The 17,395-nt window shown below is 38.8% G+C and overlaps 1 protein-coding gene across 1 annotated transcript in view; it reads left to right on the plus strand.

The window, feature by feature from the left end:
• The window catches only part of SPATA13 (spermatogenesis associated 13), a 47,768-nt gene extending 31,813 nt beyond the window's left edge, over nt 1-15,955 (plus strand). Inside the window, exons 7-13 of the mRNA XM_070943658.1 lie at nt 2,337-2,522; nt 4,116-4,295; nt 5,357-5,589; nt 8,957-9,086; nt 10,943-11,315; nt 12,494-12,568; nt 14,670-15,955. Of these exons, the coding sequence (XP_070799759.1) occupies nt 2,337-2,522; nt 4,116-4,295; nt 5,357-5,589; nt 8,957-9,086; nt 10,943-11,315; nt 12,494-12,568; nt 14,670-14,851 (1,359 nt within the window). The 3' untranslated portion in view covers nt 14,852-15,955. The remainder of the gene's footprint in view (nt 1-2,336; nt 2,523-4,115; nt 4,296-5,356; nt 5,590-8,956; nt 9,087-10,942; nt 11,316-12,493; nt 12,569-14,669) is intronic.
• Nucleotides 15,956-17,395: the final 1,440 nt, after the last annotated feature.

Raw genomic sequence — 17,395 nt, forward strand, 5'->3', positions numbered from 1 at the left:
GCTATGCTTTCGCCTTTTGCTACCCCAATGCTTGCAAGAAGAGACTGCTCCACAAGACCCCTCAGAAGGCAAGGAGGACGAGTCTACCGGAAGCCTGGGGAAAAGATGGAACAGAACTGCAGGGACATTTACAGAGAAGGCTCTCACTATATAATAACATTTAAAGGAAGGGATCTGGAGTGCACCCACCCTATCTGACCTAGTAGGATGGGCAGGTATCCTTATTGAGAGGCAGTCATCAGGCAGGTAACCTGGTTGTCATGCCATTTAGGACTCTAAAAGGAATACCCAACACCTTGAATTGCACCAGGAAGGAAACCAGAAACCACTGCAGCTCACACAGCAGTGCTGCAATATAGGGAAAATGTGGAGCACTCAGATCTACATCATTGCTGCATTCTGGATCAATTACAGCTTCCAGGCACTGGTCCAGCATCAGGATAGCATCACTTAGCCAGGGGAGGAGACGTATTACTGGGTATCATCAGCATAGGCAGAAACCAAAGTCAGCTTTGTCTTTTCATTCCCAAATATTGTTTCCCTTGTGTGCAGGCATTTAATCTTTCCAAATTGCTGATTCTTAAGAATATCATTTTTTTTTCTTCTGCTTGCAGGAGAAAACCATTAATAAGTAATGATTTCAAAAAGCATATTGAAAAGGCTAAATAGGCAATATAAAAGGTTAAAAGGCTCCACTGTTGACAGTTAAGTTGCTGTTAATTGAAACTGTTCTTGAGGTCACTTGTACCTTTCTAGTTACAATGCAACCTCTCCATACTGATTTTTAGCTGGTAATATCTAAAACAACAGGTGGACAATCTGTGACTTCAGAGCACAGGGAATTCCTACTCCATTTTATAGCCATGAAACCGTCTAAAATTATTCCAAGAAAGTTTGAAATACAGATAGTCCTTGACTTACAACCATTCATTTAGTGATTATTCAAAGTTGCAGCGGCACTGAAAAAAGTGACATGACCATTTTTCCCACTTAGAACATTTGCAGCATCCCGATGGTCATGTGATCAAAATTTGGATGCTTGGCAACCAGTTGATGTTGATGAGTGCTGTGGTATCCTGGGATCATCTGATCACCTTCTGTAAGCTTCTGACAAGCAAAGTCAATGGGGAAGCCAGTTTCACTTAACAACTGTGTTACTAACTTAACAATGAATAAATGTGGCATGAAAGATCGTAAAATGGAGCAAAACTCATTTAACAACTGTCTCACTCAGCAACAGAAATTTTGGTCAAAAGTCGAGGACTACCTGTACTCAGTTCTCAATGGAACATTTTTATTTATTTATTTTATTTTACAAATAAATGGAAATAGATGTTTTAACATCTAATCAGACATGTATCTCTGTTGGTAACTCCCAGAGGTCATGACCCGATGCTGCACAAAACTGGAATTTTTGAGGCATCATGCAACAAATTTATAAAGCAAATTCTATATTTCTCTATATCTATCTATCTATCTATCTATCTATCTATCTATCTATCTATCTATCTACCTACCTACCTACCTACCTACCTACCTACCTACCCACAGAGGGAGGGAGGGAGAGAGCTTTGAAATGAGTTTAAAAATAGTAAAGGAAGGATTTTAAGAATAACAAGATAACATGAATCTTCTGTCATTGTATAATAAGGGAGTTAGAGACAAGTCTGCCTTGAGAACTGAGAACTTACTTCTGAAGTTAAATCAGAGTGAATGTTAGTGTAATTTCAGTTCCTATAAGAATATGGATAATTGGATACTTCCTTAGGCTAGATTATATTTGCTCACTTTAGTTTACTATTACATATTCTATGCAGTTATATTGCCTAATAACTCAAATTCCAGGCAACATACAAATAAAATATAATAAAATAATGGGAGAAATTGTATAATAATATCAAGATTAAATAAGACAACAGGCAACATAAAATCACAGTAAAGCTTGCAGCAAAATCAATACAGATACCTAAAAACAATAAAGTGGTTATTAAGTTCTTAGAAAATAAAAAGATCTTATTCACTTAGCACTAAAAAGACCAGAACATGGATACCAGGTGGAATTCTTTAAGGAGGGCATTCATAAATACAGTAGCACAACTAAAAAGGTCATATAATCCCCATCATGTTATTTGACATGGTTATTTGGAGAGAAACTTTAATAAAGTTTGTAGAAATATGGTAATGCATGTGTGAGATAATTCTAGGTATACCTAGGCAAGATACTTAAAGAATTTCAAGTACATTGCCCTATTATTACTGACATATTTCTGGAATGGTGTTGGATATAGATTGAATTTTTCAGTTCAATTGTTTGATCTCCATTCTTCTCATTTCAGCTACGAGTCAATCAAGAAGAATCTGCAGAATACTGTAGTAGCCTCCAAGATGAAGAACCAAATGTAGATCCTGAAAAGCATCGCCAAAAAATAGCAGAAAACAAAGATCAGATGAGAACCAATGTAATTCAGGAAATAATGAACACAGAGAGGATTTATATCAAACATCTCAAAGACATCTGTGAGGTAAAATGTAAAATAATGATGTAACAATGGAGAAGGAAAGAATCCAACTTTTGTCTCAAAGAGTCTATGAGCCCTCCAAAATAGTGAAGTGATCCCTAATGAAAAACACCATCACAAAAACCTCTTTGGACTATTCCTTTTCCTGTGATGTGATGCTGATTCACACATCCACATTGCCCCAGTGCAAGTATGGGCTACAAACCATATTGTACTTTTATTCTTTTCTTGCTCCCCCCACCCAGACCACTGAGAAGGCAACCTTCCCAGGGGTGGGATTCTACCGATTCAGACCGGTTCAGGTGAACCGGTAGCTCCAACGATCAGGTGGGCCCGGCCACCTGACCCTGCGCTTTACTGACCTATATCTTCTCAGCTGATTCGCGCGGCAGAGCAGATTGCTGCGCCTCAGTTGTGTTACTCCCCAGCAGTAACGCAGAAGGTAAGTTTTCGTAAAACTGTGCATGCTCACATGCGTCAGTTGTGAGTGTGTGTGGAGCGCACACGCGGAGCGCACAATCACCGAAGCGGTTGTTAAACTGGCAGGATCCCACCATTGAACCTTCCCCTGTCGTTTCCTGTTACATATGAAATTAGTGTTTGAGAAATTATGATAGCCCAAGTGACAGAAATGTTTTATGGTATTTAGTTCCTGATCTATTGATGGACATTAGACAGGAAGGTATCATGTATAAGGGTGAGTCAACTGGCTGAGTTTATGCAGAAATTCTGTCAACAGAAACCACAAGGCACAGGGTCTTTCTTGGCTTAGATGGGAGTGATAATGACGCAAGAAGTCTCAGTAAGGTTATTAGGTCCACGCAGTCCAGGAAGAGCACCAGGTCATTACTTTAGATAAAGTCATTTCCAGCAGGTCTGTACATAGGACTCAGTCAACACAAGGCTACAGTATGGACAAAACAGAGAAAAACAGAAGAAAATGACAGGGAAAGGCAACATGGGCAAAGACAAGAAAGGAACTAATATGTCAATGCCATAATAACAAATATTTATTATAAAATTTGAAAAAAAATATCCATTTTACAGAATAAAGGTTGTTGGTGATCATGACTTATATTTAATACTTTTGCTTTGTCTCCACTGACCCTGGGTCTATCAGCTGCTCTTCTGAGCACTTTCCCATGTAAAACACACACTGACCTTTTATAAATGTTTCCTTAACCTTGTTTTAAAAAGATACAGGAAGGCACTTGCTGCTACTCACAGAATGTTGCATTTCTTTGAGCAGAAAACCAAGTTGTGAGTCTGTTCTAGTATTGCACTCAGTTTTCTTGCCATAGAAATATAATACAGTTGTCTGGGAGCAAATTGAAATGTGTTGTCCAGATGCTGAACTAAAACAGTGGTTACTTCCTTAAAGTAAATTCATTCTGTAATGCTGTATAATTCGGTCCCTGTATATTGACTTTGAGTCATGTAAAATAATTATTCCTTATGAATTCTACAGAATTATTGCAGTAGACAAGTGAGGAAATGTTATGATTGCAATTCTTTTACTGTAAAGTGATAGAATGCTTATCTTCCATTTTTATTTATCCTGATCAATATTAAGACCCTTTTGGTTGAATTTTTTAGGGATACATTCGGCAATGTCGCAAACATACAGGAATGTTCACTCCAGCCCAGCTAAGCACCATATTTGGAAATATTGAAGATATTTATAAATTCCAAAGAAAATTTTTGAAAGATCTAGAGAAGCTGTACAACAAAGAAGAGCCCCACTTAAGTGAAATAGGGTCCTGCTTTCTTCAGCATGTAAGTTGGTTAAATATCCTCATTTGACTAAATAGTACATTACAAGAGAAAGGAAGTTCGGTGAACTAGGGAACTACAGTGAGATAACAGTGCAGAATTAATGTCAGCATAATTCAATGAAGTTTACAGTCAATTTTTCAGATACGTTTTCTGAAGAGGCAAAGGTCAGAATGAGTAGCAGGATGATTATGTAAAAGAAGCAGGGCTTTAGGATTTATAGTAAGTATATTTTAAGGGTTATACCAGGTTTTTTTAAAGGGATGTGGTGGCTCAGTGGCTAAGACGTTGAGCTTGTGGATCAAAAGGTCAGCAGTTCAGCGGTTCGAATCCTTAGTGCCGCGTAACAGGGTAAGCTCCTGTTACTTGTCCCAGCTTCTGCCAACCTAGCAGCTCGAAAGCACGTAAAAAATGCAAGTAGAAAAATAGGGACCACCTTTGGTGGGAAGGTAACAGCGTTCTGTGTGCTTTTGGCGTTTAGTCATGCCGGCCACATGACCACGGACAAGTCTTCGAACAGCACTGGCTCTTCGGCTTTGAAGCGGAGATGAGCACCGCCCCCTAGAGTTGGGAATGACTAGCACATATGTGCGAGGAGAACCTTTACCTTTACCTTACCAGGTTTTAATATTTCTCATTTCTAAATGTTAAAGAACTGTTAGAGAACTAGAGAATAGATTTTCAGTAATTTTAACCAGAAAGGCTGGGGGTGGGGAATGGGGGCTGTAGAAAGGGGGCTTATGCTGCAAAGATTCATTCATTCTGGGTCCTGCATACCTGACTGACTGCCAAGCTCAATGGTTCATTTTTTGTCAGCTCTCTGAGAAACAATTATATTGTCTCTGTGCCTTCGCAGGTGTCTTACATCTATGTCCTCTCTCCTTCTTCACTTTGAAACAGCTGCGGAATTGCAAAAGCGGCATATAAATTGAACTAATAAATAAATAAATAAATAAATAAAAGCAATTTCTACAGCTTGCAGCTTATCCGTGCTTTTAGTTTTCTCCTTCCGGCTGTGAGGTATTTTAAAATTGGTGTTTTGTATATTTGTTTTTTGCTTTTAGCAAGAAGGATTTGCGATCTATTCTGAGTATTGTAACAATCATCCTGGAGCCTGCCTTGAGCTCTCCAACCTGATGAAACAGAGCAAGTACCGCCATTTTTTTGAAGCTTGCCGCCTCCTTCAGCAAATGATTGACATTGCTATTGATGGTTTCCTCCTCACCCCTGTTCAGAAAATCTGTAAATATCCCCTGCAGCTTGCTGAATTATTAAAGTACACCACTCAGGATCATAGGTAAGGCCAACTGATTAAGTTTTTTTTTTTTTTCCTGTGGGAACATTCCACATTCAGGTTAACTTCTATCCACTCACCAAGAATGCTTGCGGGATATGATCAAATACTAATGAAAGCAGCGATGATTTGTGTAATAAACATTCCTCCTGTTTTTCATGTGCATCGCACACACACACACACACACACACACACACACACACACACACACAAAGGGATACCCTTGCCTTTCAATTTTTCCAGAAAAATTTCTTAGATTCGTATGTCTTCTTCATATACAATTCTTAGTGATAGTGAAAAGAAACTTCTAAACCATCTTGAGAAGTAGGTAAAATTATTAAACGGTGCTGAGAGCATTCAGTTAAATTGGCCTGAAACGCAGCACATGGAGCCCATGATACCCCTAGACATTATCCATAGAATTAAAATTTAACATGGAAATGGTTGGATGTCGTAAAGTTTTTGGAGAAGAATAGCAATATCCTCTTAAATTTCAATCCTTTTGCAAGACACCTATTGAGATGTTAGCGCTTTTTGTGCAGTGTGACAAGGGTGATGAACCTGTATGGTTTTAAGCAATTTTATTTAATTGTGGAGAGGGGATCCTCAAACTCTAAAAACATAGTTGAGCTAGCCTTGCACTGTCCTAGCCTGACACTTTCCAGATATGCTGGACTTATAACTCCCAGAATTTGCAGCCACCACTGCCAATTTTAGTGACGGATTGAGGAGCTGAGGCCCTTCTGGATATTGTTTTAGAATTACAACATCTTGTAGCTCCCAATTAGCACAGTCAATGGGGTGGAATGCTGGGAGTTTTTAGCTACTTACTAAGGTAGGAAAGATTGATTTAGAAGATGAACCGATCGGTTCTCCACACCTCGCTGAACTGTTTTCTAATTCTCACAAACTGAATGGAAATTACTAGTGTGAGAGAAAACGAACTGTTGGATGATAAATTATGATTCAGAGCTTTAGTACTTTTTGATTACTTAACATGTCTGTTACAAGTTCTGCTATTCTCAATGGACTGAAAGTGCATGGACTGAGTAATCAAATAAAGAGGAACTTGCTTGATATCCGGTTTTTCATCCTAGAGCTCTCAAGATAGGCTGGATGACAGCTCCCATCACACACCCATGACTTTCAAACTACATGCCTGTGCGTCCCTCGTGTAATCCTGTATCTTGCAACAATATAAATCACCCACCTCCTACATGGACATCACAGCCTGAGGAAAATAGGAAATGCAATCTACACAAACTAACTAGATTTCTTTGGGCCACTCAGTACCTTTCCACACATTCTACCTCACCATTAGAATGAAAATAAAAATAGGTAACTATGCAAGGAGAGACTTGTAGTTCAGAGACAAGATCAGTCCTAGGTATACCCTAGTAGTAGCTCTGTGATTATTTTAATTGGAACAATCTGCTTAAGAGCCTAGGGAATTATCAGAGCTACAGAAGTCTATAACCTTTTCAGTCACTGAGCCTTCTTGCATAATATTGTACAGTGTTCTGCCATCAGTTTTTTTTTTTAAATTGCTGGTGAGAGTTCAACACTCTTTTCTAGGAGTCATGCAAGAACTCACAAGACTTCAGTGTTCCCATATAAGCTCATGAAATCTGATTCGAAAATGGTGGAATCTTGTGAGTTTAACAATCATGGGAGATTTTCAATGTTACATTTTTATTTAATGTATCGGTCTTTCAGTGCTTTCTAGGGATGCTGTAAATCACGGGTGTCAAACTCGATCACTTGACACGATCAAGTTTGAAACCCGTGATTTACAACATCGTATCGTGATGTTTTTTGCCTTTGCGGAGCTGGGTTGGGTGTGATCCTGCCCATGATGCATCTGGCCCATGGCCCACCAGTTTGACACCTCTGTTGTAAATGGTGTGGCTGCAGTTTTGCTGGCCTCCTGACCTGTGGGTCAGTTCTCTAAAATTAATTAGAGAAAATGGCAACTTTGCCCCATTCAAAACGTCCACTAGCAACAGCTGAGAAGCTCAGTTTTATAGTCTTTCCAGTGAATTGCAAAAGCGCACTTTTTGAAATCATACAGCCTTTTTATGGGACTGTTCTCATGCCAGAGGTATCTTAGAGATGAATCATGCCAGAAGTAACGTAGGGTTTATTTTGGGAAATCTTTTCTAAATTTAAAGGTGGTTTCAAAAATTGCTCCATAGGCAGTCTCTTTTTTTCCCCCCCAAAAGACTGCAAGCTCTAATCTCCATTGTAAAAGTGCTCAGACAGTGAGACAATTAAGTGTGGGATTCATTAAAAAAAATCAGTTAATATGCAACCTGGACAGGAAGTTGCCATGGTTATCTTATATACCCTTTTTGACTATAAATCCCTTTCAACTGCAGCTACACTCCAGATAGATAGGAGTGTGAGAGATATTTGTTGTCTTGGTTTCTTCTTTTCCCACTTTGTTCTTTGGGACTAATGCAGGGATGCCTTGGAGATTCTGAAAAGATTTGCAGAGCTTTGTACAGAAAAACTTTGTCCTTTTATCGGAGCGGCCCCCCTGTTCTCTCTGCCTAACAAAGGGATTGCCTGTTGTCTCTGCTCAGTGGGAAGAACCCATCATGGTCCTTGTAGAAATGGAGTCTCCTGCCACTCTTCCCCACTACCCTCAAATCTCTGTGTGAATGTATGTAATGTGTGTCAGAGAGAGGATGCTAAAAAGAGACTATAGATTGTTCCCTATACGTGTGGTATTTTGTAAGGCTATTAAGACCTTGCTGTTTCAGCAGGTGGGATCATTCCCTCTTGTAGGGGAATGCTTAGTGTGATGTGTTTTTGGAGGTATGAAAATTATTTTTTTCCCTTTGTTAGACTGATCGTTCCTGTAGTTTTTGCTATTGTTTTGACTTTCTTTTTTAGCTTGGTTACTGAATGAGGTAGGTGTAAACTGCTCAGGATCATTTTTTTATTATTATTAGAGTAAGATTCTTTAGAGATTCTCTTCTCATCCAATTCTGACTGGATGGTGGGGAATGGAAGGATTTATATTCCTTGTAGACAGCTGTTAATTTGCATCCTTTTAGAGGGTCCAACTTGGAGGTTTATCTGTGTCCTCAGGGTCACCTGAGTAGTGCTCCTGGTTCCTGTAGTCTGCAATTTTTTCTTCTGGAAATCCATTCCTACTCCCACACCATTCAAAGGGTGTTCATCCCAAATTGTATAGCTAAAAATCTGGATGAGAAGCAAAACATCTTTGAAAGAAAAAAACAAGAAAGTTCAGTTGCCTCCTGAAAAAACACCTTTGGGATTAGAGTAGGATATCATCCTAGAAAGTGAATAAGATGCATCCTCTGCAGGGATTGACCAATATCTTTCTTTCTTCCTTTGACAGTGACTATAACGATATCAAGGCAGCATACGAAGCCATGAAGAACGTAGCTTGCCTCATCAATGAACGCAAACGAAGACTGGAAAGTATAGACAAGATTGCTCGCTGGCAAGTCTCCATTGTCAACTGGGAGGTATGGGGAACATTGCCAGTCATTTTTTAGGCTTGAAGACTCAGGGTTTCTCCCAACTCTTTCAAAGGGCGTTTTCTTATTTTCTGCTGTTTTCACTCTGAAAAGGTGGTTGTTGATTTCCATTGTGGTGATCATGATTATTTCATAATTGAAATTATTAATTTATTTCACTTTTATTTTTCTCAAATGATTCATTGTGGCTGATGTCTTAAAAACTCAACAAGCTCCACTACATTACATTGTTAATGCTTACCCCCAAAAGGCTTCAGAAAAAAATCTTAAGGACAGGAGAACCATGCTAAACCAAGAAACTGTGTTAGAAATTATTTAGTTATTTGGAGATTTTACAATGATTCCCATGGCAGCTGGGTGATGACAGCTTTATAGTTGAAATTGAAAAGAGGTGAAGTTGGACTCAGTGAGTTGGAGTCGATGTACATTTTTCCTTTTCCTGAACACTGGTTACTCTTTCTTCACTCTCTAACATTTTGAGGATATAATCTGTGCAAAAGAGAGGCATTTGTACTTGACTGGGCTCTCCTAGTTTTTGGTTATTTTTGTAAAACTGCTGCAAGTAATCTCATTGAACTGGAATTGGCAACTTAGGGGGGCATTTTTAAAAAAAAAGTCTTGTTTTTTGAGAGAGTTTAGCAATCATAATCCATGATCTGGGAAGATCAGGCACTATTTAGGAATGTAATAAGATCCTGGCATTCTTAGGTACCTTTCTGATGACTCTTAGGTTGGAGAGATAATTTGGTTTAAATCTAAAATCCAATACAATTATGTATACTTAGGTTCAGAATTCAATAAACATTTGAATCAGCCTGTTTAATTCTGTTTTGGAGAGGTCAGCTACCATTTAGGGCAGGGTCCCCAAACTTGGCAGCTTTAAGACTTGTGAACTTCAACTCCCAGAATTCTCCAGCCAGCATAGCTATAACTAAAAGCAGGTTCATTAGCACAATCACAAACTCTGAAACAGAGAGACAGAGGCAAAGACCTAGTTTTTCAGTAGGAAAAAAATTTCCCTATGTAATTTTTATTTTTTAAAAAAACAAAACAAAAAGAATAAAAATAGAAATTTTGAAACAGAAAAGTAAGGAAGAGGTGCAAAGAGTGAAATAGAGAATAGAAAGGAAGACAAGAAAAGAAGTTGCTACATTTATATTTTATCCTCTTTCTCTAGGGTTAAAAGGCATAAGCTAATAAAAATATTAGGCTGTAAAAGTGCTACTGAACTCTTGATTTTTGTCTAGTCTAGACTTCACAGCTCTTAAGTGATTTACCATAAATAATAATATTTAAAATAATATTCCTTGTTTTAGTGACTTGAGATAATAGCTCCAGACAGGTGAATAACAGGAAAAAAGCTTATTTCCCACCAAACACCCTAGACGTATTGCCACAAGGGTGTCTGGCAGGAATAGATACTCTCTCTGGCTGTTCTTCACCAGGAAATAATCTTCCAATATTTATGTACACAACAGACCATTCCACTGACTTAAATGGAGGTGTGGAGGAGAGAAATGAACCCTCCTGTTTTGTACCTCTTAATCTATTGATGATACTTAACATGGGTGACATCTAGCTCTAATATTTGTTCATGGGGGATGGGGTGGAGAGGGGTGTCTTCCCCATTCTGGTAAGGAAAGTTTTTGCTGTATTTGCTGACATAGGGATCAAAAAAAGTGGCAAGCAGTTCAGGATTGGTGGCTATCACATTGGAGACTAAATCATATAAGAAAGATGAATAGAAGATGAATTATTTATCTATCTTAACGTCATTGTTGGTGCTGATAAAGTTTGGTATCTCCCTTTCATTTTCATTTTTTATTTTTTTACAAATGCTTTAGGGGCAAGACATCTTAGGCAAAAGCTCTGAATTAATCCACTCGGGAGAATTGACCAAAATCTCCAAACAAGGCAAGAGTCAGCAAAGAACATTCTTCCTTTTTGACCATCAGCTTGTGTTCTGCAAGAAAGATTTATTGAGAAGGGACATGTTGTATTACAAAGGCCGGATGGACATGGACGAAATGGAGGTGGTAGATGTTGAGGATGGCAAAGACAAAGACTTCAATATCTCTGTAAAAAATGCTTTCAAAATTGTTAATAACGCTACAGAAGAAGTTCACCTGTTTTGTGGGAAAAAGCCAGGTGATAAAAAAAAGTGGCTGGAGGCCTGTGCAAATGAGAGGAGACGAGTGCAAGAAGACAAAGAAATGGGTAAGTATTATCTTTTGCTAACTGAAATCAGTAGAATTGGAAAGGTGTGGCGAGGCAGGGCAGGGTGGATGGGTCCAGCCAGTGGTTCATTTTACCGGTTCTCCAAACTGCGGAAAATCATAACAACTGGTTTGCCCGAATTGGTCTGAACCGGCTGAATCCCACCCCTGTTCCTATAGCAGCAAAACTATAACAAAAGTGTTCATGATGTAGCCCAAATGTTGTGAGATTGCAGTAGCATTGTGTAAAACTTCATGATTTTTTTTAAAATTTAATTTGGCTATAATTAGATGCATTTGTCATTAGAGTTGTTCCATCAATGAGCTGGAAGGATCACCTTACTGATTTTTGTTTTTTTAAATTAAAGCCAAGATGTAATATTTTGTTTATTTCTGATATGATTTTGGTATCAGTGGATTCAAAAACTACTCACAGTTGGGTGGTATATACGTTTAATTTTAAATAACAAACAACTTTCAAATATAAGCGTTATGTACTATTATGACTGAAAACAGCCGATCCAGATTCTCAGGAATAATTCCTTGCGATTGCTACTTACCTACTTCATTTTGGTGGAACTGTTCTGGACTGACAAATCTGCATTATTCTGAATCAAACCATTTGTCCATTTTCTGAGTATTCTCTACACTGAATGGCAATGGCTTGTTTCTGTTTTTCAGAAGTTATGACATCCTTGTGCAGATGTTGAGAATTGAAACTGAGCTTTTTCTATGTGTAAAGTTTGTGCTCTGTTATTAAACTCTGATGTGTTTCACAAGAAACATGTGTTTCCTCTTTTGAAATTAGATCCGTTAGCCAATTGTTACTTAGTTATGCTTTGCTTTAACAACATATTACACTCTGGTTCAGTGGTGGGTTTCAAATTTTTTTACTACCGGTTCTGTGGGTGTGGCTTGGTGGGCGTGGCATGGCATGGCTTGGTGGGCGTGACAGAGGAAGGTTACTGCAAAATCCCCATTTCCTCCCGATCAGCTGGGACTTGGGAGGCAGAGAATAGATGGGGGCGAGGCCAGTCAGAATTTTTACTACCGGTTCTCCAAACTACTCAAAATTTCCGCTTCCGGTTCTCCAGAACTGGTCAGAACTTGCTGAAACCCACCTCTGCTCTGGTTCTTAAAACAGCATTGAAATTTGTATCATTTATCCTTCAACTGTAGGAATGGAAATCTCAGAAAACCAAAAGAAGCAAGCAATGCAAAATGCACGGAAGTCAAGACAAGGGAAAATGAAAGGTGAATATTTAAGCATCATCCCCCAACATGACCAAAGACTGGTTCACTCAACATACGTTTCCTTTCAGATGAATAATGCTGTTTTCTTGGGTGTTAAATGTATAAGGAGGTGGCACATAGACCAGGCAATATAGATCCAAGGGGTTAAATTTTCCTATTCTTTACTAGCTGGATATTGGCAAGATACGACTGCTGGTTGTTAATCCATATATATCATTATGTTCATAAGTACATGCCTGTAAATACAGGGGGTACCTAGTAGTAGACCCAGGATAATGAACCATGTGCTGAACTATGACTCCCAGAACCCACTCACTGCATTAGTTAATATGCTTCATTTTCTAGGTTTACACAATAATTTAGCCATAAATTAATGGACTCCATTTGCATAATTCTTTACACACAAAAGAAATTAGCAATGGTTAAACAACTTCTATGAATACATTATGTCTTTAGAAGTTGTTTAACTATTGTTAATTTCTTTGGTGTGTAAAGAATTATGCACATTGAGCACACTATTTTATGGCTAAAGTATTGTCTAAACCAGTGTTTCTCAACCTTGGCAACTTGAAGATGAATGAACTTCAATTCCCAGAATTCCCCAGCCAGCATAGCTGGCTGGGAATTCTGGGAGTTGAAGTCCACTCATCTTCAAGTTGCCAAGGTTGAGAAACACTGGTCTAAACCTAGAAAACGAAGCATTATTAACTAATACAGTAAGTGGGTTCTGGGAGTCATAGTTCAGCACATTGTTCATTATCCTGTTCTACTGCTAGGTATGACCTGTATTTACAGACATGTACTTAAGAAAACAATGTTGGTTAAGCATGTTGTTTCAGCCTCTTTTTGGATCCTGCTCTCTGAATCAGCCAGGTGTATAGTTCCAGGAAAACTAGAGTATCACAGCAATGGTGTCTCAAAAAAACATACTATCTGAGATAGGAAAAGGACTGCTGCTTGGGTAGAAAAGAAGACCTCCCCGTTTCCCTTTTTCTGTTGCCCCATTGCCTCACCAGCTCTCTGACATCTTTTTCTCCGTATGTTGTATACTCCCATTCGTAACATTAGAAAAGAATAGAATAACAGAGTTGGAAGGGACCTTGGAGGTCTTCTAGTCCAACCCCCTGCTTAGGCAGGAAACCCTAAACCATTTCAGACAAATGGTTATCCAATCTCTTCTTAAAAACTTCCAGTGTTGGAGCATTCACAACTTCTGGAGGGAAGTTGTTCCACTGATTAATTGTTCTAACTGTCAGGAAATTTCTCCTTAGTTCTAAGTTGCTTCTCTCCTTGATTAGTTTCCACCCATTGCTTCTTGTCCTGCCCTCAGATCAGTGGTGGGTTTCAAAATTTTTTCTACCAGTTCCGTGGGTGTGGCTTGGTCAGCATGACATGGCTTGGTGGGTGTGGCAGGGGAAGGATACTGTAAAATGTCCATTCCCACCCCAATCCAGGGGAAGATTACTGCAAAATCCCATTTCCTCCCGATCAGCTGGGACTTGGGAAGCAGAGAATAGATGAGGCCAGATCCAGTCAGAATTTTTACTACCGGTTCTCCGAACTACTCAAAATGTCTGCTATTGGTTCTCCAGAACTGGTCAGAACCTGCTGAAACTCCCCTCTGCCTCAGCTGCTTTGGAGAATAGCTGACTCCTTCTTCTTTGTGGCAGTCCCTGAGATATTGGAACACTGCTATCATTGTCACCCCTAGTCCTTCTTTTCATAAGACTAACATATCCAGTTCCATCAACCGTTCTTTATATGTTTTAGCCTCCAGTCCCCTAATCATCTTCTTTGCTTCGTTGCTTTTAATTATTATTATTATTATTGCTGGTTCTGTTTGGGTCCTCAGTGTGATACATTGCGAAATGGTCACTTAGGCAGCAAATTACTTAGGCAGTTTAGGCATAATGAGTGAACTGTTGTGGACAGCAAAGTGAGTTGGCTCCAATTTACCATGCATCCTGTTTAGTCCTTGGAATTTTGCTTAATGGTGAGGCTGCCCCTGGCCTCAGATTCCTATTCCCTGATGTATATAGCAAAAAGTGTCATGTGAACAGCTCCTGAATTATAATCTTTGGATACTGTTTTCCTTCTACAGGTGTCAACTATAATGGCTGCCCAGTGCCACCACTACTCCAAAGTTTGCATCCTATCCATCAGCGTCACGTTACAGTGCCCACTAGTATTCCACAGCAGCAAGTGTTCGCCCTAGCAGAACCAAAGCGGAAACCATCCCTTTTCTGGCACACTTTTAACAAACTGACACCATTTAAGAAATGAACAGCCCCAACATCCATGGCCTGAGAGGCCATCCAGAAAAGAGGAACAATTTGCCAGCAAAGCTTTTGTTGGTCCGGTTGGAAAACCTGGATTCTGCCCTGGAGGGAAGATATGGGCTGATTTTTGATTTTTCCACCATAGCCTTCATTGAACAACGTGAAGAAGACGTGGGTTTATTGAAGGAGATAGTGAATGATCTGAAATGGATGTGGTCCTGAATCAATAAACAGACTGATGGGAGAGTTGCCACTTGACCACAATAGCAAATTGCTGCTTTCTCAGAAAATGCCATGTGCATATGTCACCCTTGTACCAAAGGAATGGTTCAAAAATTTTAAGTCAATTTGACAGGCTTAATAATGAATGGATTGGCCAAATTTAAAAACAGGAAGGATAACTTCTCCGCCTTTGTGCAGAATTCGGCAAAGAGTGGTTTCATCCTTCCTATGGCTTTTACATCATCAAGTTGTTGATACTGAGAAAACTGCTTAGTTCTTCCTATTTGTCTTTGTTTGCTGTGTTCTTCTGTTAAATGAGACTTAGACTTCCTCCGAGGCACATTTATGGCAAAAGGAAGAAAATGTGAATTTGGTGTCATAAATATACGAACATGTATTTTTATATGAAGAAAGTCCCTCTTGGACTCAGGGTGGAGTCTTACCAAAAATGGTATTTTGCTGTATGCATTTCTATTCATCAAGAAATGGATTTCACTTTGCTATCTCTGGCTCTTGAATCCATGAAAACTGCATCATTGGTTTCCAGTGTGCCTGCTTGTACTTTATGAAAAAAAATGAAAGTATTTCTTTTTAAATTTTAAAAGTGCCTTAAATGGCACCAATGCAACTTATACAAAGATAAGGATATGAAAAAGCAACCTGAGAGAGTTTTTACTCGATCCCATAAATGTACTCGTTCCATCTGGGTTTCTTACAAAAAATGACTTTAAACAAGTTCCAACACGATCTTTTTATGTGGTTGCTCTTATGTGCATCAGATAAGCCAGAAGAGGCTTAGCAATTATTTCTTTGGCATTATGTTAAGAGTATCCAACACTAGGACCATCTGGTGACATTAGAAAATGAACTTTGATTAAACTTGGTTAGAAACATGGCCTATTTATAGACTATTAAAATGATATGTCCTTGTTTTGATTTGGTTTGTTCTCTTCTGTGAAATGAAATTGTTTTTTTAGCAGGGTTTAATTGCTAAAAATACCCCCCTTTGAGACAACTGCCATAAATTAGGGTTTGTGGCATGCTCTTGTTCACCCTCTCTGTTTTAGTCTTATATTGCTAATGCTTATAGTAAAACACTGGATCTTGAAAACAGGGTGGGTATGTAATTAGCACTAAGCCATAATGGATGTGTTCAATTTGGTCTGTTACAGTAATCCAAGATCTGCAGTTTATTAACTGTGGTTCATACCACAGTCTGTTGAGCATATCCAGCCAATTCTGATTTAAACCATGGTTGACAAAACTACAGCTCAGAGTAATGCATAAGCAACTTATGACAACAAAAACAAATTCAGGGATTTTTATATTATTTTTGTTACAAAGGTTGGGGGAGGGTTCTTGAAAAAAAAAGTATCAGCCTTTCCTAAATAGGCTGGATTACAATTTCTTAGCCATCTTGACCCAAAAGAAAGGCTAAACTGCATGAAGAACTATGGCATCAACCAGGTAAGCTAAAATGTAAAACACATATTTGAGTCCATTCCTCAATAGAAGTTTAGAAAGTAAACCATTTTGATTTAATCGTAACTTACTTCTGAGCAGATATAGCTAGGAGAGGTTGCCATCCAGCTAAACTGCAACTTTTTTCAGTCTCTACTTGAACAGACATGCTTCAGTATTAAAGACTGAGCTTAGGGAGGTTCAGTAGTTCCAAAGTTTGACTTCATTGTGCCATCTTATGTACATATAGGGGACATGGTGGCTCAGTGGTCAAAGATGCTGAGCTTTTCAGTTGGAAAGCTGACAGCCCAAGTTTGAGACCCGAGTGCCTTGGAATGGAGTGAGCTCCTGTTATTTGTTCCAGCTCCTGCCCATCTAGCAGTTCGAAAGTATGCAAATGCGAATAGATAAATAGATACCATTTCAGTGGGAAGGCAACAGTGTGAAATGTGCCTCGGCATATAGTCATGCTGGCCATATGACCATGGAAATGTCTTCTGCTGGTTCCCTCGGCCAAGAAACTGAGATGACCACTGTGCCCTAGAGTCGGACACAACTGGACAATTACATTTATTATATATAGGCACACACATGGTGTTATAATGAGTTTTATCAATTGACAGCTTCAGCAATAGACAATAAAAACTGATATGAAAATGCTAACAAAAGGTGTTGATTAGCCCTGATTGATTTTATAAATATATTGAAAGGAATTGGTGCATCTTCATTTTTAATACACATTGAAATGTCTTTACTAACAAGAATGTTTAAATATGAACAGATAGTTTTAAAAACAAGCATGCAATATATGTCTCTGTACATAGCATAACATATTCTTCAAAACAGGCCTTCCCTCCAGGTATGC

The sequence above is a fragment of the Pituophis catenifer genome, unplaced genomic scaffold (genome assembly GCF_029215685.1).
Source record: "Pituophis catenifer annectens isolate HBS135680 unplaced genomic scaffold, rPitCat1.0.hap2 SCAF_4, whole genome shotgun sequence".
Classification (NCBI taxonomy): domain Eukaryota; kingdom Metazoa; phylum Chordata; class Lepidosauria; order Squamata; family Colubridae; genus Pituophis; species Pituophis catenifer.